The following is a 23,974-nucleotide window of genomic DNA, read 5'->3' as shown; positions in this document are numbered from 1 at the left end:
TACAAAGGCATCACAGTCTTTTACCACATTAGCTTCAAATGAACTATCACAGTGCTTTTTGAATTCCTGGAATTTCTGACAAGAATGTCTCCAGCTAGTGATATTTTTGTCATCAGAAAGTTATTGTAAAAATACAACATGACAATTTGATTTCAGTATTTGTGCTTTTTTTTGTTTTTGTTACAAATGAAAATTGGGTTGTAAAACTTACATTTAGAACAAACACGCTGGCATGTTAAACAGAAGCCCGGAGTTATCTTACAAAGGTAGGTGCTTATATTTATAGAATAGAATTAATGACTTTTTTTAAGCATTTAAAATGCAGTACAGAATTCCCAGTGCCATTTTAGAGGCCACGGGGAGTCTTTACTGTTGTTAGTTTAAGAGCACTACTGAAGATTTCAGAACAATACTACAGACTTTTTGATTTTTGATAGCAAAGAGCCACAGCAGCAGCTTGATTCCATTGATATCATGGTTTCCTCGTGACCTTTGCTGTTGCACAAATTATTTTTTTCCGTATTTCTGGCCTCTGTGGTCTCTAGAAGACTTGGAGGTTTTTGTAAAGCTTAGGACATCGAATATTTCCACTTATGAGCAAATAAAAAATGTCAGACTATGCAACTGTGGCTTCAGTACTAATTAGCATATGTTAACATGCTAAACAGGTTTGTCGGGTTTTGAGTTTTATGGTCAGATATAAAGTCATGGTAAAAAAAAAAAAACAATGTATCCCATCTTTAAATTCTAATGTTTTATTTATCAGGACATAATAAAAAAAAAGATCTGATCCTTACCAGGACTTAAAGTTAGTAAAATACAACAGATAAATTGCAGAAGCAGTATGTAAAAAACTACCAAACCAAATGATTTAATAGCTTGTAGAACTAACTTTATCAGAACCTGGAGTCTTTGTTTCATAAAAGACTTTATGTGTCATGGCTAGACGGTCCTCACTGATCGTCTTGCCAATTTGTTGTGGTGTTTGTGTGTACTGTGTCGTGTTCTCCTCTCCATCCTGTGCATGTGTTTTTCTGCTGGAACATGTACTTCCGGAAGCCGTGGCACGGAACGGCAGTTGACCGGAGGGGAGTGTCCTGAGCTAGAATCATCGCACCTGTGCAGAATTACCTTGCCAGCGCAGACCTATTTAACGGGGCGGTTGAGTCACAAAAAACGCTGGAACGTTGAACTAAACCGGGGTTCAGGGATTGGAGGAGGAGCCGGCACCAGGAGTTGTTGTGGATTATTACTGCACTGTCACCGTGAGGAGAGGTCGCCGTATCACTGCACTGCCCTTTTTGGATTATAGACTCGAACTGTTAACTCACCTTTTCACTGTAAATAAATCCACTGTCATTCTGCAAGGAGTCTCGCACCTGAGTCCTTTAATCCAATTCTCCATGACATTATGACACTCTCATGTCATTGTGGAGGAATTTTGGCCCACTTGTCTTTCTGCTTTATTTTATAGAGGGGTTGATTTTATTGAGGTTTGAAGCCATTCATTCACCACAGCATTTCAATCAGGTTGAGGTCTCAACTTTGACTGCACCATTGCAACACCTTGTTATTTTCCTTTACGGCTATTCTGTTCTAGATTTTCCTGGCATCATTGTCCTGTTGCTTGACCTAATTTCAGCAAAAACTTTCAGCCGTGCTGCCATGTTCTATCTATAGTGAAAGGCTGGTTGCATTAAGAGATCTGATATTTGATTGGACAATCAAGTGTCAGTAATGAAAATAAAAAAACAAAAAAGGGTCAAGCAGTTCAGCCCTGCTTTCCTCCAGGGCATTTTGCTATCACACATTACAATGATTCAGACCAGCAAACTGACAGAACCTCTGCTTTTACAGAAGTGGTCATACTTATTTATAATCAGTTTAATAAATGCAGTTGATTTGCAACACCCATTTGATACTGTATGCCCCCATGCATTCAGTACTATCCATCCATCCTTTCATCTTCTTCTGCTTATCCGTGGCCGGGTAGCAAGGGCAGCAGCCTAAGCAGAGAAGCCCAGACCTCCCTCGCCTCAGCCACCTCCTACAGCTTGTCCGGGGAAACACCAAGGCGTTCCCAGGGAGATATAATCTGTCCAACGTGTCCTGGGTTTGCCCCGGGTCCTCCACCCGGTGGGACATCCCGTGAAGACCTCACCCAGGAGCCGCCCAGGAAGCATCCTTGTCAGATGCCCAAGCCACCTCAACTGGCTCCTTTCGATGTGGAGGAGCGGCAGCTCTACTCTGAGCCTCTCCCAGATGGGAGAAGTCAGCCACCCTTCAGAGGAAGCTCATTTCCACTGCTTGTATCCGCGATCTCGTTCTTTCGGTCACTACCCACAGCTCATGATCATAGGTGAGGGTAGGGATGTGGATCGACCAGTAAATTGAGAGCTTTGCTTTTACACTCAGCTCTCTTTTTAGTACTAATGACATGTTAATGTAAAATGCTAAAAGAATTAGTCAAGCACCAAATACAAAGCAAATACAAGCAAAAATGTATTTACAATTTATCATACATTTATTTCTAACTTATGTTAGAATACTAAACTATGAAGTTTTCTATAAATAAAGCCCATTTTGATTTTGTTTATCACTGTGCAGATATCACAACTTCAAAGAGAAGCATCATTGCTTAGAGTAATCTCTTTTTTCCCTTGTCATTATGTCAACAAAGAACTCTGTGATAAATGCCATAATTTACTGTTACTGTTACCCTGTCAATCCTTTTTAAAGGGTTGCTGCGTGTTTTTTTTTTGTTTTGTTTTTAACCCTTGAGCTATTTCAGGAGAGAATTAGTTCTGACATTATCCATATCTGTGTATGAAGTGCCTTGTATTGCTATCACACTTACTCTCATGTGGATCTGTTCCAGAGCTGTTGTGACTACTTATCACGCCAGGGGACAAATGCTGAGACTGTCTGGAACAACCTCATCAGCAGAGTTCACCCGGTAAACCTTTTTTCATCCATCCATCCTCATCCGCTTTATCCGGGGCCGGGTCGCGGGGGCAGCAGCCTAAGCAAAGAGGCCCAGACCTCCCTCTCCCCAGCCACCTCCTCCAGCTTATCCGGGGGAATACCAAGGCGTTCCCAGCCGAGAGATATAATCTCTCGGCTGGCCCGGATGGCCGGGAGGGGCTCACCCTATCTCTAAGGGAGAGGCCAGCCACCCTTCGGAGGAAGCTCATTTCTGCCGCTTGTATCCGCGATCTGGTTCTTTCGGTCACTACCCACAGCTCGTGGCCATAGGTGAGGGTAGGGACGTAGATCGACCGGTAAATTGAGAGCTTCGCTTTTACACTCAGCTCCCTCTTCACCACGACGGACCGGTGCAGCGTCTGCATTACTGCAGCTGCAGCCCCAATCCGTCTGTCGATCTCCGGCTCTCTTCTCCCATCACTCGCGAACAAGACCCCGAGATACTTGAACTCCTCCACTTGGGGCAGGAACTCATCCCCGACCCGGAGTGGGCACACCACCCTTTTCCGGCTGAGAACCATGGCCTCAGATTTGGAGGTGCTGATCCTCATTCCCGCTGCTTCACACTCGGCTGCGAACCGTTCCAGTGCGAGCTGGAGGCCCTCACCCGATGAAGCCAACAGAACCACATCATCCGCAAAAATCAGAGATGAGATTCTGAGGCCACCAAAGCGAAAGCCCTCCGCCACTTGGCTGCGCCTAGAAATCCTGTCCATAAACATTATGAACAGAACCGGAGACAAAGGGCAGCCCTGGCGGAGCCCATCACCCACTGGGAACGAGTCCGACTTATTGCCGGCAATGCGAACCAAGCTCTTGCAATGGTTGTATAGGGATCGAATGGCCCGTAGCAATGGGCCAGACACCCCATACTCCCGCAACACCTCCCACAGGACACCCCGAGGAACACGGTTGAATGCCTTCTCCAAGTCCACAAAACACATGTAGACTGGTTGGGAAAACTCCCATGCACCCTCAAGTATCCTGGAGAGGATAAAGAGCTGGTCCAGTGTTCCGCGACCAGGACGAAAACCGCATTGTTCCTCCTGTATCCGAGGTTCGACTAGCGGACGAACTCTCCTTTCCAGCACCCTGGCATAGACTTTCCCAGGGAGGCTGAGGAGTGTGATCCCCCTGTAGTTGGAACACACCCTCCGGTCCCCCTTCTTAAAGATGGGGACCACCACCCCGGTCTGCCAGTCCACAGGTACTGCCCCTGATCTCCACGCAACATTGCTGAGGCGTGTCAACCAGGACAGCCCTACAACGTCCAGAGCCTTCAGGAACTCGGGGCGGACCTCATCAACACCAGGGGCTCTGCCACCAAGGAGGTTTAACTGCCTCAGTGACCTCGCCCCCGGAAATTGGCGGGTCATTCCCCTCATCCCCAGACTCTGCTTCCTCCTCGGAAGACATGTCAGTGGGATTAAGGAGGTCCTCGAAGTATTCCTTCCACCGCCTGACAATTTTCTCAGTCGACGTCAGCAGCGCTCCGCCAGCACTATACACAGTGCAGGTAGAGCACCGCTTTCCCTTCCTGAGACGCCTGACGGTTTGCCAGAATCTCTTCGAGGCAGTCCGAAAGTCTTTTTCCATGGCCTCTCCGAACTCCTCCCACACCCGAGTTTTTGCTTCAGCCACTGCCCGAGCCGCATTCCGCTTGGCCTGTCGATACCTGTCGGCTGCCTCCGGAGTCCCACAGGCTAACCAAGCCCGATAGGACTCCTTCTTCAGCCTGGTGGCTCCCTTCAACTCTGGTGTCCACCATTTGGTTCGGGGATTACCACCGCGGCAGGCACCAACCACCTTGCGGCCGCAGCTCAATGCAGCAGCTTCGGCAATGGAGACGCTGAACATGGTCCATTCGGACTCAATGTCCCCAGTCTCCCTCGGAATGCTGTTGAAGCTCTGCCGGAGGTGTGCGTTGAAGATCTCGCGGACTGGGGCCTCTGCTAGACGTTCCCAGCACACCCTCACTACGCGTTTAGGTGCACCAGGTTTGTCCAGCGTCCTCCCCCGCCACCTGATCCAACTCACCACCAGGTGGTGATTAGTTGACAGCTCAGCCCCTCTCTTTACCCGAGTGTCCAGAACATAAGGTCGCAGGTCTGCTGATACGATTACAAAATCGATCATCGACCTACGGCCTAGAGCGTCCTGGTGCCACGTGCACTTATGGACACTCTTATGTTCGAACAGGGTGTTCGTTATGGCCAAACTGTGATTAGCACAGAAGTCCAATAACAAAGCACCGCTCAGGTTCAGATCAGGGAGGCCGTTCCTCCCAATCACACCCCTCCAGGTCTCGCTGTCGTTACCCACGTGAGCATTGAAGTCTCCCAGCAGGACAACAGAGCACCCTCCAGCACCCCCCCCCCTCCCCATGGACTAAGGCCCGGCCACCAGACGCTCGCCCTCGGGCACCCTCCCCGGGCCTGGCTCCAGGGCCCCGGTAACCCTATCCCGGGCAGGGTAAACTGTTCCCTCGGTGTCCTTTTCATAAGGGTCTTCTGAATCGCTCTTTGTCTGGTCCCTCACCCAGGGCCAATTTGCCATGGGAGACCCTACCAGGGGGCAAAAGCCCCCAGACAACATAGCCCCTGGGATCCCTGGGACACACAAACCCCTCCACCACGATAAGGTAGCGATTCAAGGAGGAGCTTTTTTCACCACAGATATATTAATGCTGTTGTACCTGTGTATTAGTAAAGTGTCAGTGTCAGCTTCTTGTGCTCAGTGTCGGTTGTGTTTTGTGTCACTGAATAGTCAGTTCTAGTTGTCATGAACATATTGTATTTTCTTTTCAGCCAACCTTAAAATTCTCAGATGCAGAAGATTTGACGACCACTGAAACATGCCAAAATTCATGTGAAGAGTCTGCTGAAAACAACAGTGGTAGGGCAGCTTTACTTAAGTAGGGATGACCCTCGTGCAATACATTTTACTTTAACATGTACAATATTTTACATATCCTAAATGTATGAAATATTAGGAAGCCCCCTCTGAAACAAACTAATAAAAATGTATTTGGTCTCATTAATTTGAATCAGAATTAAAGCTGATGGTATTTTGTACATTGCACGAGACAATATCACTGATATTGTAAATGGCACTGTGGTAACTGTGTGTAGGCTTTGTCCCCATGGCCACTGAGAGCCGACTGGCTCCTGTGCCTGGCCCTGTTCCCCACAGCTATCCAGTCAATCAGGAACTCCAGCTCCCAGAGGCCTTCACTTCCACCGCCACACACTTCACCCCCATCATCCTGACCAGTGAAGGAGGTTTAGAGGGGGGGGACCAGCATTTTTCAAATGACACTGAAGGGTAGGAATACAAAAGTGATATTACGGCTTTACATTATATTAAACAACAATGATCAATCTATTTGTAAAACAAAGGTTTCAGAACCACTTTTGTAAATACACTAATGTGCTTTTTTTTCTGAGCGTTAGATGGGAGGCTGGTTAGCCTAGCTTAGCACAAAGGCTAAAATCAGAAGAAAAACAGCTAGGGTGGTTCTCTTTAAAGATAAAGGCCTAAAATTGGGCCGTACTAGCAAACACTTTTTAAAGCAATCAAATCATTTTGATAGTATAAACCAAAATGTCAAAACCACAAGCTGTAATTTCACGTTGACCTTCTTATTACGTATAGTTACTTGTTGTCATTGTCATGGTCATAAGAATGTTTGTAAATGATCTGGCAATGAAAATAAAAGTCACTTGTTGATCACTTGACACACCAGCTCTGGTTTTGGGAGCTTGGATCACATAAAAGCAGAAAAATTTCTGAGGCACTCTGTTGATTAGAAATATAAAAATATTGCAGCTATGTAAATGGTTGAATTTACAGTTTTGTCGTCTTTCAATTGTTTTGTTTTTTTGGTTTTTTTTTTAGATGGGGACCTGGTCTGTGACCACTTGCAGGCCGTTGCCATCTGTAAAGCAATATTGTTGCAATATAAGATGGTGACAAGACAGCAATAGCATGCAGTCAGTCAACACATTGCTCTATGTATTAAACAAACATATACATTTTCTGTTGGTATTAGTGTCTTACAGGCACATATATAAAAATATATCAACAAATGGTAACATTTCACTTCTCTAAATCTTGGTAAGCCAGTGAATGAAAATATTTTCCATGAATGCTGAGACAGTTTGGTAAAGTATATAGCTATGATCCATCAAAAAATAAACAAAAAAAACATTTACAATAAATGTTATGCACCTAATACCTATGAGAAATGATTTGATTGACTGTCTATTTTACAGGACTATGGATGGATTCACCAAAGGCAGGGATCAAATTGTGAAAAGCAGCCTCGATTTCACTCCACCCTCTGAGTACCAACTTCCTCCACAAACTGAACCCAATCTCCGTACTCAGGAGAAAACTACATCTTTTACAACTTCTAGCAGCAAGATGCTGGTCGACTCCCCTTCTGCTCTCCCTGATATATCTTATCTCGAAGTCTCTGTTTCTCTGCCATTATCCACTAACCTCAATGGTTGTGGTATTTTCAATAATTACCTCTTTCGGCAGAACCCCACAACAGGGCATCTTTCTCTAGTGCCTGTGCAGGTCAAGGCTCCCGAGTCTGTCCTCGGGTTGGATATAAATCTCTCCTTGGTCCCTCAGCCTTTGCAGGGGCTAATCACAGAGAGCACTGATGGTTCGTTTATTGACTGTCTTAATGTGCCTGTTAGGCCTGGACCACAGGAGTATGAACCACCATCATCACATTTTAGTGGAAGCTCAGTCATTTCCGACTCCTGCATGGAGCACAGTGTGCTTGGAGCATACAAGGTCCAAACAAATCCAAGAACACAAGGTGAGAACCAGTCTGCTCGAACATCCAGCTCCCCAGATGTCCACCCTGCCTTAAAGGAGGTGATCGATCTGTTGAAGGGGGAGTTTTCCCTTGATGGATATTTGGACAATGGGCATGAGGACATTGCCATGGGTATGTATCTACAGATAGTTATATTTATATCTGTGGGTAGGCATTGGATTTCATAAGAATTTAAAGGATTCCGATTCCATAATTGATATTACTTTTTGGTTTGATTCCTTATCGATTCATGTTGAGTTCTCATTGGCTCCGCTTTGAGAGTCACGACCATATCTAAGTAGTATTAGTATTTTTGCATCTTAGAGGTATTTCTCCTATTTGCTGCGATCAGTGTTGGGGTCATTATTCCAAAAAAGTAGCCTAACGTTTTGAACATATTACACAGAACACTTTTCTTAAAAGTAACACACTACGTTACTTAATTACTCCCAAGGGAAAGTCGTTATACTACTCGTTACATTACTTTTACGTTTCTTTCTTCGGTTTGTTGCCTGTTGAAGTTCAGGGTCTGGTTATGACTGAGTATTAGGGCCACATTAAGAAAAAAAATATTGTTAATCGTTTTGAGAATAGAACTTAGAACTTAGAACTTTTTTATTGTCAATGTACATTTTCTTGCACACTGAAATTTGGAAGCAATACCACAAAGGTGTGAAAGTAAAGAAAACAATATACAAGAAAGAAGAAGAACAGACAATATAAGAACACCATGTCGAAATTTCGCAATTAAAGTCAAAAAGAGAAAAAGAGAAAAAAAAAAGTCAAAATGTGGAGATTGCCATTGTTGTTTCACGACAAACTGCCACCTTTGCTATACCCTTTAGAAAATGCCTTGTGTAGATGAGTTAGTGAAACAAATCTATCAGCCGTCTTGTGATATAACATACATCCTCTTTATTTATACGTGCATTATGCTGCTAATGCAACTTCAGTTCAGCTCTTTGCAAGCCCCTGTATAGACAGCATGCTAATGCTAAGCAATAAAAATAAAAGTAATGTCTAGATCCACGCTGCAGACTGTTTGTAGCTCAAGTGCAAGTGGAAATGATAAGCGGGATTGATACGCAAGCAGACAAACAATTCCAATGAATTGGACTACTGTGATCAATTTCTCTACAGAACCCAGGTCTGGAGACTCATCCTTATCCGTGGATAGTATAGTCAATCCAAAACAGATTGCAAAAGTAAGGATTATACAGCAGGGAGAAACATTGAAGTAGCTAATTTCCTTTTATCAATCTTTTTAGACTAATAAATGGAAAAATATAATAGTACACGGTCTGGCTTCTCCACCGTATGTGCAAACTTTGTAAGATTAATGCAATCATAATCATAACATTAGCAGTTGAATTATATCAATAAATAATAGAAGAATATATACAGTGCTTTATTAACAGCTAATTAACAGTCAAACAACACCCAGCTTAATTTGACAGGGTAAAATCCATTCTTTGGTAGTCCACTCATAATAACATAAAAACCTCAACTGATTTAAATTTGGTAGATCTCTTCTTCAGAGTTTTCTCTTTGTGCACACTGGGACTTTTCCCAGCATTGCTATTACTTCTTCACTCTATGGAAGTCCCCTTCTGATCACTTTGAGTAAGTCAAACTATAACCCAGAGACCAAATGCAAGTTTGTTCCATGCCAACACAGCACTCCAGTCCCAAAGGGTGCTTCATCGAGTCAGGAATGCGACCGGAAGCATGCATGTTCTGTTTTGCTTTTGCATTTTGTGATCACACAGTGTACAATGTTCCTACATTTACTTGGCAAACATGTAACACTGTTGCTTCCTTTACTTGCCTATATTCTGGGAATACTAGATACACTATTTGGACAGAAGTATTGGGCCACATCTTTGAATTCAGGGGCTTTTTGCCACAGTTATGTAAAAATCAAGCATGTAGCCATGCAGTCGGCCTATACGTACATCTATGAAAGAATTAGTCATTCTGAGGAGTACACTGAATTCTGCTGTTATAGGATGCCACTATTACAATTATTATTGCAAAGTGGAATGGCAAGTCAATCAGAAAGCACCACATAAAGTTACAGAGTGGGGGGGTCGCCAATTGCTGAGGGGAATAGTGCATAAAAACGCTACGCTAACTCAATAACTGTAGAGTTCTAGACCTCCTCTGGCATTACCATCAACACAAAAGCTGTGTGCCAGGAACTTCATGACATAGATTTCTATGGCTGCAGTTCCTGTAGTTGTAATGTGGAGGTGGCCCACTACTTTTGCCCATATAGGGTAGACTTCAGTGTTATAAGGAACAGATGCCCCGAAGTCTAAGATTGTAATGTTCTATTAATGCCAGTTTGCATTTTTATTGCACTGATTTTCTTTTTCAGACATATTCATTTGAAAATCTGCTTTTCATTTTCCGAGGGGAGTTCATCTTCTCTTTGAGGGACCTCCAATACCAGGCGTTTGCCAGCATCGTGAAGGAGAGATTCACTGATCTCTACTGGGAAGATGACTTACTGGGTGTATTGCATTGCTTGGTAAACTGCAGCACTTCCACACTGTAAGCATTTTTTTCCTCATATCGTTTATCTTTTTAAACAGTGGTTTTGGTTCGGGGTTTTTTTTTTTTGTTTGCTTGTTTTTTCTTGTAAAGACAGTGCCTGTTGTTTAAGCTAATGAAGTGAGGCATAAATAAACTAATATTAACTCCTTATATAAAGGCTTTTAAATGCTCTAATAACAACACAGTATTATTAATTGATGTTGCTTAGAAATAAAACAGTCACCTTGAGATCATTTGACTAGTGTAATATGAATAAACATGGTTTCTGAATGTTATCTTGCAGATTATTCATACAGATACAGATAATACAGATAATATTGCATATCATGATTTTATTTTGATGTAGTTTAATTTGAAGACATCACCTTGGCCTCTGGTAAACTCTTATAGGCATGTTTTCCAAAGTTTTAAATTAGGACCATTATGGAAATAACTGGCAAAATACAGACCCTATTAATTGATTTATAATAGACAGTTAGATTTCTAATTTAAGATAAAGCCATGTGGCAGGAGAATGGAGGTAGCTTATTTACATGTGCAACGGTGCAGAGTACAAAGATGTTGGAATAAGTTATGGGATGGAGTGCTGATTAACGATGACATCTTCTCCTCTGCACGCTTTCACATTCAAAGCCAACATTAAAAAGAAACAAACCTTCTTTTGCAAACCTCGCCAACCACATTAGCAGCTCCTATGGTAATAGCTATGCGGTAAGTTTTTCGGTACAAGTGCTATGTCAACACATTTAAAGCTCTTTCTGCATTGTTACTGATATACTGACAATTAGCCTTGGGCATTGGGTAGACTTAAGTGTATGGATGAATGCATGCATGTATTTAAACATAAGAAAGAGACGAGCACGGAGGCGAGCCTGTCACTTCTTTCAGACGTCTTTTCATCCAGGCGTTGCTCATGCTCTTGTGCTCAGGGCAATATGACAGACCCTTTAATCTGCTCTGGTAGAGACGACACAGCTTTGTAGAGAGATAGACATGTTTTTCCTCTGGCTGTGGGCTCGTTCACAGGGCTCAGCTGTGAAGGGTTTCTCCACTGTTCCTCCACTGCTTCAGTTTCTCTGAAGGGATTGAGGGACTTGATGAAGACACGCTTCATTCTAACCCTGACAAGGACTGCAGTGGTCTGTTTTGGCACAGTATTAATTGTGCGGCTCAGTTGGTGTAATTTGCAAGTGCATAATGTTACTGATAAGCTCCAGGATGTTCAGTGGCTGCCTTGTTTCATTCTTTGCGAGTTTTCCATTGGAGCCAGTATTCTACTACATTATTGATTAAAGTAGCAAATCCGTTGTGAAGTTGAGTGCTGTATGTGCTTTGCATTGTTGACTGTTTCAGTTATTATCATCACCATGTGTGTTTTCTCTGAATTGCCTATTACCTGCTTACTTGAATGCATGTCATTGGCAATATTCCCCCAGTTAGTGCTAATTATTATTTGCTTTGAACATGCTGTGTGTTTTCTGTGCCCCGTGCAGCAGCTCTAATGATCAGCCTCCATCAAAGGCTGTGAAAAGGGCAACCGTTACCCCATCCTCGATAGCCGCTGTCAGGAGAGGGAAGAGAGAAGTTTGCCTGAACAGCTGTCTCGATCTGAATGGAAACTTCCGCCCGTCCAGTCCTGTTGCTGGGGATTTTTGGGAAGAAACCAAGGCCCAGTCCTGTCATGCAGAAAATAGGACTGTACTCGAGGATGTCAGATTGAGTTCAGAGCAAAATCAGCACTGCATCAGTGAAGGTAGGAGAAAGATTTGGTTGTTGACCTCTATCTCTTTTTTATTGGAGAGTTCTCACAGTCGGTTATATTTTGGATCCGTTTCTGAAATGCATAGGCTGAACTGGATGAACAAGTCAAATAAAAGTGCTCCCTCTCAGGCTCTGAGCATCACCTGTTTGAGCCCGCAGACTGAGGTTTTCATCTTCAGCTGTGAGTGATTGAGCCAGCCATGATTTCCTTTGAGATACATTTAAATTCAGCATATAATCTGATTTTAAAAATGGCATGTGAGGAAGATGGGATTGTTTAAGTTACAAACCTGCTCCCATAAATAGATTAGGGATTAGGAGACATTACTGCTGCTTACAGGAAATGTTGCTTTTTCACTTGCTCAAGTACAAGTAAAATAAACTTGTAACTAAGTACTATGTGCAAGTGCTGCATTGTAACACAGTACAACAAGCGCAGTACTTTTTTTTTCTTCTTAACTAAGTAGATGAAGGGATTTGATATTCGTGCAGATTCTGTCCTGTTTTTAGATATCAAACTCCACCCTCTCTGTGATGTTTTGGTATATTTCTATCGCCTTGGCTGCTGACTGCAGTCATGAGGGCCATTGCCGGCTGTTGGATGCTGTTCTTAAGTTTGCGCCTCATTCAGAAGGGTCCAAGGCGTGCTAGCAAACTTGCAAAGGCTTTTTTCTTCTTCTCCCTTTTCTCTGAAACTCATTCCCGGTCAGTGACTTTCACACAAACACACACTTGGGTCTGTTTTTGTCATTACTGAAGTATGTTAGACATGGGCTGTCTTGATTACAGACAGGCTCTGAACAGATACTTGAAATTAAAAAAAAAGGATAGTGACTGAACTGTGAATTGGTTTAAGGGCATCTGTTAAACAGTAAGTGCATTGTGCAGCCACGAGAGGGTTAGCAACAAACACCCTCAGCGCCACCCTTGGATCTCTCCCTCTCTCCCTCTCTCTCTCTGTCTCTCTGTTTACTTCACAAATCCAGTTTGCCTTTTTTATACTCTCCATGTGATCCAATCCCTCTCTCTCTCTCTCTCTCTCTCTTCTGTCTTTATTTACAGTTCCAGGCGTGAACGCTGACAGTTCAGACTTGGGGGTCATGGAAGGAAGAGGTCATTCAGTGGGGGGCAGCGATGAAAGCCCCTCTGAAGCTGAGGTTCTATCAGAGAGAGAGGAAAGGCTTACAGGAGCCCACGATGAGCAGATGAGCCCAGACTGCTCCGAGGACATGGAGGACAGCGACTCCGTGGCGTCTGAGCGGCTTCTCTCCTCCGGTTTCAGAGCAGAGGGTCTTGGCCTCATTTCGAGCCCGGACTGGGCCTTGGCCTTCTTCGGCGAAGAGTGCTTTAGTCCCGATGTGATCCAGTATGCAGGGAATCTGGGACAGCACACAGGATCGCCATGTCTGGACGTAAAAGCACAGGTGGGTAAAGCTACGATGGCCACCGCCTCTGAATCATCCCTGACCTTAACCCTGAGCGTTTGAACGAACGGGAGATGCCATGATTTATTTATCACCTTTTCATGCCGCTTACATTAAATGTGTATGTATTAAATGTTATGCAATTTCAATGGATTATTCTATAAATTCATGTAAATGCAAATGTTTTATCGCTTTTTTAAGGCATTTGAAAAAAACTAATAAATACAGTCTTCTGTGCCCTGAGCCGAGATAAGTTATTTCCATCAAAATATCCTCGAAGTTAAAGTTTAAATCGTTTTGGTTGTGCTGCTTGAGGTTGAAATCGAGTGCTTCTCTGTTTCATTCAGCTCCTCACCTGGTCGAGTTTTTTGATTAAGCGTGGGACTTATTTTCCTATCTGTAATGAAGTGGGGCACGGTCAGGCTTTGGGGTAAATAGGACGAGAACATGTGGGGGACTTTAGGGTAATTGGCATATTATTCTCTCCAAACTGGATCTGAATATTAATATGTTGAACTTAGCCCCTCAGCAGAGAAAGTTATTATCATTTGCAAAAGAATATTAATGAATCATCCTTGTGTTTGAGCGCTTTGATGGCACCACTGCTCCTTCTGAAGGTTTGCGTGAAAGCTAATAAACGTACCTTAAGAGCTGCGATGCTGCGACTTCTTACTCAGTTCACTTCAAAAGAGCTGTTGCTTTCTGTTGCCACGGTGAAGAGAGGACAAAAAAAAAAACAAAACACTGGCCCATACACACTTAAAACGCCCGACGGCTTCTTTCAGCAGAAGGCATGTGGTGCAGTTTTAGGGCCTTTGTATGATTCTGTGTGATTTCCTTTGAACAGGAACTGCAGCAGCAGCTTGTAATTGAAACAAGGAATCTAAAGAAAACAAGAAATTTCTACCAGAAGTTGATTCAACAAGAGAGGAAAAACAAAGGTTGGGTGCTCGTTTTAACACGCCGCAGGAGTATGAAAATGGCAAAATGCTGTGTTTCTGATACAGCATGTAAAGACTGTGTGTGTGTATTGTACCTTTATTGTATTCCAAAGGTCCTGAGAGCAAGCCAATGCTCTTTAAACTCAAGTCACAGCTCGAGGAACTCAGGTCCAAAGTAGCCTTCTTGGATAGTGTGAAGAAATACCTCGAGGTACAGAAGCTTACCCAAAAATCTTATGCATCATACTTAACAACCCAGTTCTTGTAAGCTTGATAGAATTTCTTTCATTTCCACAGATTCTCAGTGTGGATCAGTGGGGTTTGGAGCTTTCGTTGCTCCCCGCTTTGGCTGTCTGTGAACTCGAGTCGTTGGACCTCGAGTCCTCAGAGGACATTTCAGTCTTGAGTTTTGGTACCAGCAAAGGGAAGAGCACTCTGCAGGCTGGATCTTCTCTGGGCCTCATGGCATACCTCTACGCCAGGTACATTTGATTGAGGGTCGATTTTCTTTTCTTTTCTTTTTTTCTAGTCAAGTTTTACAGTGCTGTGATCCTGGTCATAGGCTGAGTTATTTAACCTTCCGTCTGCTTTTTATGTGTCCAACAAAGGCATTTTACAGAGTCAAAAGAGTGTATTCACTTACAACGGGAAACTTAAGAATATATTTGATGTTTTATTGATGTGTTTTTTCTAAAATAAGGCCTTTATTACAGCTGGAATTTTTTATTTGCAGGGTATTTTTTCTCAGTAATGCTGACTAATTGTAAGGATGTCAGCATACTACACTTATATACTATATTGGCTGATAGGCAGCATACCTGCTAAACTTGAGGGCTTAAAAATTTGAACTAGGTACGAAACATTTGATCAAAAGGTGCAATTAGTTGAAACTGGAAGTGCAGTTTTTCTCTGATTTGCATTCTGGTTGGCTGTGAAGTCACGCTCCACAGTAATCAGCTGAGCTCACGTCCAGCCCTCAGCTGACGGCTCAGGTGATCGCCTTTTATTACCTCTAGGTGATATTATTGTAATTTATTATATTTTTGTTTGAGCCAATAAAGACTACACAAACTACAGCTTGTCCAAAAACTCAGAAGCCAGACTTTCCTCTATTTTAGCTTCGCTTCATTGGTTATTGGTTAATTGATTTGGGGATTTTTTTCTGTGAAATTTAAGGCCCTTTCTGGGCTCACACCAAGCTGTGTTTCAGCTCTCCTGACACCGTTTGCGCGTAACCTGAGGTCCTCAGCCGAAGCTCTTCTGGTCGTCCTGCAGTCTCAGCTGAGGTCCGAGAGCGATGGGGCTTTTTCTGTCAGGGCATGCGCGCTTTGAAGCGGTTTCCCTCCTTCCTGCATTTTTCGAGTTACCAGTTGTCTGATTGTTGTGACGATCATTTAAATGAGCGGCGTTATTGCACTGGGTGGGACATGTAACCGTATCGTCAGTGGAATTAACCTCAAACAGCATCAGCTGTAAGATCTACAATAGCTTCTTAGCTCGGTCAGATAGCATTTGCAGTGTTTCGTCCACCTTTTTGTCTTTCTGCTGTCTTCTCCTGTGCTTAAGAAACTTTTAAGGCTCTCAAACATCATCCTCCACACATCAAACTGTTTCCCCTTAGATCCCTCCAAGATTTTGGGGGCTTTATTGCCAGTAGTACAACTTACAGACAATTTTGGCATTTTTTTGTCCTCAACAATTGGCTCACAGATTTTAGCTTTTAATTTGCCTTAAAGTCAAAGTGCAGGTTCAGCTAAACACAGAGGGTCTTTATAAATTCCCATTTATCTGGCCGCTCACATGAGACCCACCACCACTGACAATGTTGTGATTTTAGTGACGTCACTGCTCCCTCACGTTGAAAGGAGTCGTTAAAGTAGCTTAGGGCACCTTGGAAGGATCTCTCCCTAAAATGCTTTGTGAAATTTACACATCTGTGTGGGAAAAGATCCAGATGTAGGACATGTAGGGTAACTCACATATAGCAGGAAGTTGCTTCAGAGTTCCTTCAACTTCACCTCTTGTATGTTATATTTGCCGGGTCTGGACGGTTTGCGAATGTTTTTATATTCCTTTCTGTATATTATGTATCTGTTCTACATATCGTGTTTCTTTTTTTTCTATATATCATGTTTCTAATAATGCCTTGTGTTGATTTCTAATTAGTGTCTCTATGATTGTTTTCATCACAGAAATGCAGCTGTGGAGGGCTACATCCAGCAGTTCCTGTATACGTATCGTTTCTTCTGCACTCCTGAGCAGTTACTGCAGTTCATAATGAATAAATTCATCTGTGCTGTAAGGTAAAGTACAACCAGCAGCTCAGGACGACAGAGGAACAGCTCTGAGCAGTGTGCAGTTCCAATTCTTCCAATAAATGACTAATCAAAATGTGGCACACGGTATGAAACACGTTACATGTGGGTTTTATTTCTTTTCCCATTTCAGGGAGGGACCTGATTTGTCAGGAGACAGTGAAAAGGTTTTCCATCGGAGTTTGCACTTGCTTCACTTCTGGATAACAGACTGCAGAACAGTGGACTTTGTGCCTAACTCCAGCCTCATGGACGTGTTAGAAAAGTTCCTTAATACTGAGGTAGCCAGATATGTACACACTGTGTACAGCGCCATTCCTTTGAATGAAAAATATTCTCAAATATTCTCCATTTAATGCTTCCACAGGTGATTCCTGTAGACAGCCAAGGGGAAGCCTTGCTTATTGGTCTTCACAGCCCGCTGAGTATGAGTGCAGCAAGCCATCTGACAGGGAGCCTAATCAGCTTTGACGAAGTCGATGACTCTGGGTGTTTGCATTCATCTACTGAGGATCTTGGGAAAAAGGTCAATATTTACATTCTTGTTGTTGAGCCAAATTTCATCTTGATCTATTTTCCAATAAGATCAGATCCCTTAACAAGAAGTCTTTATTGCCCTAAACATGGCTTCCCAGATTTCTAAGCCTCTGTGTGAACTTTGCAGTGGAGGATCTCGCGAGTGGTGGAGCCCTCTGCATCCATGTCTAAAGAGAAGGCCTTCTCCATTGCTGTGGCTCTGCCCATGCCTTGTCACCGCTCCCTGATGGATGAGCTCTCCAGCACTTGCTTGCACAATGAAGAACGACTGCCCTTCAGCCAAAATGAGTACAGTGCACAGCACATAGCCCAACAGCTCACGCTCCTGCAGCAGGTAGCACACCATTTATGTGACTGGTACACCACCTAATGTTGTTATCATTTCAAGCCACTAGAGGGAGCCGTGTCTCTAAGAATTCACCAGCTTGTCATGTTGCATCTTGTATTTGTAACTCTTGTAATGCAGGAAATGTTCCAAGGATGCCATCCAGTTCATTTACTCAACTCCAGAATACAAGGAGTCAGGGACAAAGTCTCAACCCCGAACAAGTGAGTACAAAAGCTATAAAGCCTGCATTAGAGAGCCTCTGAAAGCCTCTGAAATAGCTTTCACAGCACCTTGGCAAACGATCAGAGGTCTCTGGCCCTCTATTATGAAAGGATTTTTAGGTGCAGAGCATTTGAATGTTTATGCACAATCACCCACAGCTGCTCAATTGTGCTGAGAAGTGTTGCCTGTGAAGGTCGCAGTGTATGATTAACATCATTTTCATACCCCATCAAACATTCAGTGACCTGTATAGAAAAACTGTTCAGCGTCCCCACTCACAGATTCACTTCATTTCTTTCTCTGCTGTTTCTTCCAGTCTTTATGCAGAGTGTGTGTTCCATATACAAACACCTGTTTGTACTTCTTCTCTGCACAGTACATGAAATACTAAAATTATCATATATCTATTTAACCATATGCATACTGAAGATTTTACTTATAAAGTTTCCATCAACACCTAGGTCTGCTCTACATTCTACTTATTGGAAGGTTGGTAGTTCGCTAACTGGCTACTACAATCTTTGGCAAGAAACTGAACCGCAGCTTGCTCCTGATGAGTTCATCAGAGTGTGAATGTGTGGGAAGCACACAGACGTTGGACGAGGGAGTTGGCAGGTTAAAGACAATTTAGTTGTGATACTGAGCTCAAACTAAACTGCCTAATCTTCACTGGCTCATTTTCCAGAATACACCTTTAGGTAGGGCTGCTCGATTATGGCAAAAATGATAATCACGATTATTTTCACTGAAATTGAGATCTCGAATATTTGACGATATTTATTTAACCCTTACGACCTACTATAGAACCAAGTCCGCCAGAGCTTATATTATTTTTTACATGTTGTAGTGCCATTTGTGGGAGCATCTCAAGTTGCTATACAACTGTTATAGCCCATATTTTAATAATATGTATGCATTAAGTCCATAGTAACTACATTAATTGCAAAAAAGTGCAATAAACTACAAAAAAATTGAAAATCGTTTTTGTTTTTTTTACATATATTTCTACTTGGAGAAATTTAAGAGGTTTATCCCTCAAAACTTTAAATACAAAAAAGTTGCAAAAATAGTTTACACCAACAGGAAATTTATTTTGAGTGTCTTCATAGTTTTATTTTGGAGATACACCAATTTTTATATACTGCAGGAAAAACGAAAAAACAATCCTATGATGCAAATTTGCAAAGAAAACAGCAGGTGCATCAAAACAAACTATTTCCAGCAGTGCAATTCGAGTTCTAAGCATCCCAGAAACTATTCAGAAAAGTCAAACATGACCAGTATAGGCTTTTAAGGCCTACAAGTAAAAAACTACAACTTCCGCGAAAATGACGTCACTTCCGGTTTCGGCCAGGAAATTGCGGACATGCGATAGTTCGCGCTGACATCTGTTTCACTGTGGGAAGTGTTACGAACAGCTGGTCGGATCGGCAAAGCGTGTTTCTGGAATATTATGTTTTTGTTCCTGCAAGCGCTTTTTATGCAGTTTTTGCAAAGCTTTATGTGGAAGGAAACCGTGACCGAGGACAAGCTGATGTCATCAGATGTAAGTACAACTCCTCCGGTTTCATATGCAAAACAAATTATTGCGCTAGCTTACGTGGTTCAGGTTCTACAGGGATTTAAAAATAGTTACGCAAAACGGAGCGTGCTGCTCTGACCGGCTTTAAAGGGTTAACAATGACTTTAAAAAATAATATAAAATAGTGTGCAACACCACTGAAGTTTTTTTTTACCTCTCTTTTCAACCAACGGCAGTCACTCTCCTCTCCAAATAACTTCTGCTTAGCTTTCCGAGCTTCCCTCGGGTCCTCTTAATCAGCGGTCTCCAACCTTTTTTGCGCCACGGACCGGTTTATGCCCGACAATATTTTCACGGACCGGTGTTGTGCCAAAAAGTGATTGTCTGCCAAAAACTGATTTCCGGTATTTGCCAAAAAGCGATTGCTCATATTTAAAGTGCTATAAGTAACTTGTTGGGCTATAATATGTTAAACATATGTCAAATGCATCCCTTATGGATGACATAAAGACACAAAAATAAAGTTCTATCTTATCTTATCTTAATCGGCTCAGTCATTTTTAATGATCGTTGAAAGTCCAGATCGTAATCGTGATTAAAATTCGATTCATTGAGCAGCCCTACCTTTAGGTCAACATATCCTCCAGTGTCAAAGGTCTTTGGATCCACCTTGGACAATACTTTACTGCACACAGTAGTGTTTCACTTTCAATCTGCTTCCACCCACACTTCTACAGCTTTTCCTTTTGCTTTAGGAAGAAGGGTAAATAAAAGATTAAATGACAGAAAATTTCCTGTTTTTCATATCTGCTATGGAATTTTTTTTACAGTCCATCCATGGCAAGAATTCTTTTCTGCGAATTAACAAATTCTTCATTTTTATAAATACAACACACTTTGAGCAATGAGCTCCCGGGACATTTTCTGCAATTACACATTTACGACGGAAAAAACCTGTTTAGTTAAATGTTTTTACACTGACAGAAAGAGGAGTTTCACTGGTGTGGCCCACTTAATATCACAGTGGGCAGTATGTGGCCCACCATGAAAAATGAGTTTGACATCCCTGAACTAGACTCTGTGAAACAGTTTAAATCACAACTCTAAACCCACCTGTAGCAATCATTTCTGTGGGCTCTCACAACGCTTGACCTGAGCGTTCATCACAGTTAAACTTTGACTGAATGGTATGCATGTGGCTAGTTCTGCTTTTATAGTCGAACAGAATTTAAAGAAAGTCAAGATTTTAGATTTTAGTGAGTTTAAATTTGGCAGAAAAACGCTGTTACTGCTTTACAAAAGACACAAACAAAGAGGAGCTATGAATAACTGTGGGCTTCACTGTGTATCAAATGTAAATTGTGCAGTTATGTCTTGTAGTGTGTGGGTGGGACGACTCTTCAGGTGACATCTAGAAAAACATGAAAGGTCCAGGTGAATGCCAGATAAACAAAGTATAATATTTTCCACAAGTGGAAGTACCCATCACAGCTTCCCTGGAAAAATACAAAATTTGAAAATCTAAAGATGTTCTTTAATACATGGGATTTTTGGTGGGCGCTTACTTAGAGCCATAAAATCCAGTGAAGATTTTCCGACATCTCACGCTCTCCTAACAGAAATGTGTCGCAGCATATTCCACCAGCAGAGGGGAGCAGTGGGCTTGCACGTGAGGGGCCAGCTTCAGAGAGCTACCTTCAGCGGCTGCTCACGTACGCTGATAGTGTCACTAACTGGATCTCTGCTGAAATAGTCATCTGCGACTCTGTCAAGGTGAGAGGACTCATAACTCGGTGGGAGTTTATTCCCCGGTGAGAATAAAAGGGAGTGATCGCTGTCACAGCGCGGGCTTTGATTTCTCACGTGAACTCTGGTGTCAGTCACAGGCTGAAAGTAGCTTCTTTATTTAACTGTTTAATAAGTCTCACAAAAAGCCGAGCAAACCAATGAGAATACATCTTGAGAACACACTAGATGTTCAGCTGTTTTAGGACTTATCCGTGCACTTTGGAGCATTTTTCACACCGTTATGACAAATACTCTGACTATTTAAAGAGCACTTAAACTATCTTTGCACTTCCTCACCTCAGCTTTACCTCATTCTTTCAGTTATTTGTGTTGCTTATGATTTCTATGACAAGGACAACAGCTTTCATTGCTTCCCAAAAAAGCAGCTCCTGGACAAATGTGGATTCACTCCTACTGATTTAAGCTGTCCTCATAAAGGAGCTTCAAGTGCAGCTCTCAGATGAACACTTTCCACACACGTTAAATAATTTTCACATTGATATCTTTTTCAAGAAAGCAGATGAGTAATAGATAAAACATAGTGTCCACAAAGCACTTTGACATGTAACATTTTTCATATATTGCCAGTGTACGTGTGTATTAATGCAGCCTGAGAGAGCTGCGTGATTTTAGCATTTTGCTTTGTCTGCCTTTTTTTGTTTTCTTTATTTTTGTTTCTCTTGCAATCTCTCCTCCCCTGCAGAAACAAGTTGCTCTGCTGACCAAGTATCTGTGGATAGGAAAGCACTGCTACGAATCGAGGAACTTTTCCACGGCCATGCAGGTCCTCGGAGGTCTGGAGAACGTGATTGTCAGGCAATTACCGGTAAGGCTCCGTGGCAATGCTTTCCTCCTCACACAAGTTTGTGCAATAACTTGCTGCCCCTCAAGCTAAATGTTTCCCTCTACTGCGAGAAGGTTTGGATGGTGTTTAATTCGTTTCACAAATAAAAAAATTCAAATTAATCTATTCAAATAAGATGTAGGAAGAACAAACACAGCGAGGAAGAATGTGCCCCCCACCCCCCCACTCTGAAAAGCAGTGATTTAAAAAAAACAACAAAAAAAACAGAGTTGGGGAAAATAGGAGAAATTTCCATATATCCATCTGCAGGGAGGTGCCGTTCACTGAGTGTTGCTATATGGAAGCTGCTGTTTTGGTAATGATTAATAAAACTACTGTTGCCTTTGCCAACAGGCGTGGAAACATCTGTCGTCCAAGGTGTGTGAGATTCTGGAGGAGCTACGAGCTGTGCAGGTGTGTGCGTGTGTGTGTGTTTGAGCATGAGCACACACGGATGGTGTTTGTAACTGAAGGCTAGGATGGCCACATATTGTGAAACTGGGCTGCAGGGCAAACAAATCAATAGAAAAACAGCTTCGAGCTACTTTCCCGGGTGTCGTGTGCTTACAGCTGGTTCTCCTGCTCCAAGTTGCTCAAAAAAACCCAAAAAACCTGACACATTACACAAAATGAAACACTTGCCGACTTCTCTATTTTAGCTGTAATAGTTTGTAGGATAAATTGCGTGGCCTATTGACTATGAAATGTCCAAAGGGTTGACTTTTTTTTTCTTTTTAATCTTCCGAGGCTCTCGCTATCACCTCTGCACTGGACTCCATCAAGTATCTTTGACCTGATTTTCTCTGCCAGTAAGAGCGTATTTATTCACTGTGTGGATGTATTGCTTCCTAATCAGGTTTTTCTGAAGAGTGATGATCTGTGTCTTATGGGAGGTGAACATACAACAAAGAAGCCCACGCTGCCCTCAGCCCACATCCTGGCTATGCACGTGCAGCAGCTAGAGATCGGAGCTTTCACTCTCACCACCGGGGCTTACAAATGGACCAAACTGAGGTACGCTGTGTCTGATGTATGGTATAGTATTTATGGTACTATCTTGCTAGCCTGCTCACCTTTGGATTTTTATCGTAAATAATAAAAACAGTGTCGGATGTGAGGCATGACCACTGAATGCCCCCCTCCCCCCCACACGCACTCTACTTCTGTAGGTAGCCTGAGCTTCTTATATAATATTACGCAACAGTATATTTCTAACTAACAAGGCAGCATATTCAGGCTCTCTTGACAGGTACTTTCTTTAAAGATAGAACATGTTTTGGGGTCAAGAAAGAAGTCAAATGTAAAGTGTCAGATGTGACATATTTGCGATATTAATATCCCCATATGTCAGTGTAATCTCCTAAATTTTGCAATGCAAACGAAGGCAGAAAATTTTTAAGTGCAATTTAAAGATAAAAGACACGTTATTAAAGTTTGACCTTATTTAACCTTGAAGAAAACCTCTGAGGTCTGAAGTCATGTGATATGTAGAATCCCAACATACATAATTCCCTACTTGTCTACATGTTGTGTTACAAACAATGGCAGTAAAACAGATAGTTTTAAAAAGCTCTGCATAGCATTTCTATCACTTTGACTTTCTCAGCCTACTGACCTTGAAGGAGAGGTCAGAGGTCAAACACAATATCTTAAGTCTTCATGCAATACTTTCTATATGATGACAATACACACCACAGTGGTAAATGTCATAGTAGTTCTAAGTTATATGACTTTCTGTCCATCTTCGACCAATAGGGATAGGGTAAATCACTAAGCTGACCTTGAAGATCTTGGTGACCTCACTTTACACCACTACAAGGTTTTATCAGAAGTCATTCAAAACTTGTTGAGCTGTTGTGTTTAGAGACAGAATGAAACACGCGCTCACAGAAGCTGCCAAATAACATGAGCACC

General features: G+C 42.4%; 1 protein-coding gene across 2 annotated transcripts in view; it reads left to right on the top strand.

The window, feature by feature from the left end:
* kndc1 (kinase non-catalytic C-lobe domain containing 1) overlaps positions 1-23,974 on the top strand; it is a 49,884-nt gene that overhangs the window by 21,640 nt on the left and 4,270 nt on the right. The window contains exons 12-30 of one of the 2 annotated variants that reach the window (XM_085478353.1): positions 2,879-2,956; positions 5,793-5,880; positions 6,117-6,309; positions 7,260-7,951; positions 10,237-10,375; positions 11,872-12,131; positions 13,202-13,563; positions 14,411-14,504; positions 14,618-14,715; positions 14,802-14,986; positions 16,697-16,807; positions 16,953-17,100; positions 17,187-17,345; positions 17,484-17,690; positions 17,823-17,905; positions 21,048-21,201; positions 21,920-22,042; positions 22,415-22,474; positions 22,917-23,074. In XM_085478353.1, the coding sequence (XP_085334479.1) occupies positions 2,879-2,956; positions 5,793-5,880; positions 6,117-6,309; positions 7,260-7,951; positions 10,237-10,375; positions 11,872-12,131; positions 13,202-13,563; positions 14,411-14,504; positions 14,618-14,715; positions 14,802-14,986; positions 16,697-16,807; positions 16,953-17,100; positions 17,187-17,345; positions 17,484-17,690; positions 17,823-17,905; positions 21,048-21,201; positions 21,920-22,042; positions 22,415-22,474; positions 22,917-23,074 (3,392 nt within the window). Of the gene's footprint in view, positions 1-2,878; positions 2,957-5,792; positions 5,881-6,116; positions 6,310-7,259; positions 7,952-10,236; positions 10,376-11,871; positions 12,132-13,201; positions 13,564-14,410; positions 14,505-14,617; positions 14,716-14,801; positions 14,987-16,696; positions 16,808-16,952; positions 17,101-17,186; positions 17,346-17,483; positions 17,691-17,822; positions 17,906-21,047; positions 21,202-21,919; positions 22,043-22,414; positions 22,475-22,916; positions 23,075-23,974 lie in introns of those variants that run through there. The other variant, XM_085478354.1, reaches the window with a different exon arrangement.

Source organism: Copadichromis virginalis, linkage group LG13 (assembly GCF_057382275.1).
Source record: "Copadichromis virginalis isolate Kocher_CV1m ecotype Utaka linkage group LG13, C_Virginalis_male_GT1.1, whole genome shotgun sequence".
Lineage (NCBI taxonomy): Eukaryota > Metazoa > Chordata > Actinopteri > Cichliformes > Cichlidae > Copadichromis > Copadichromis virginalis.
The sequence above is the reverse complement of the archived record's forward strand: the minus strand, read 5'-3'. Positions and strand labels throughout refer to the sequence as shown.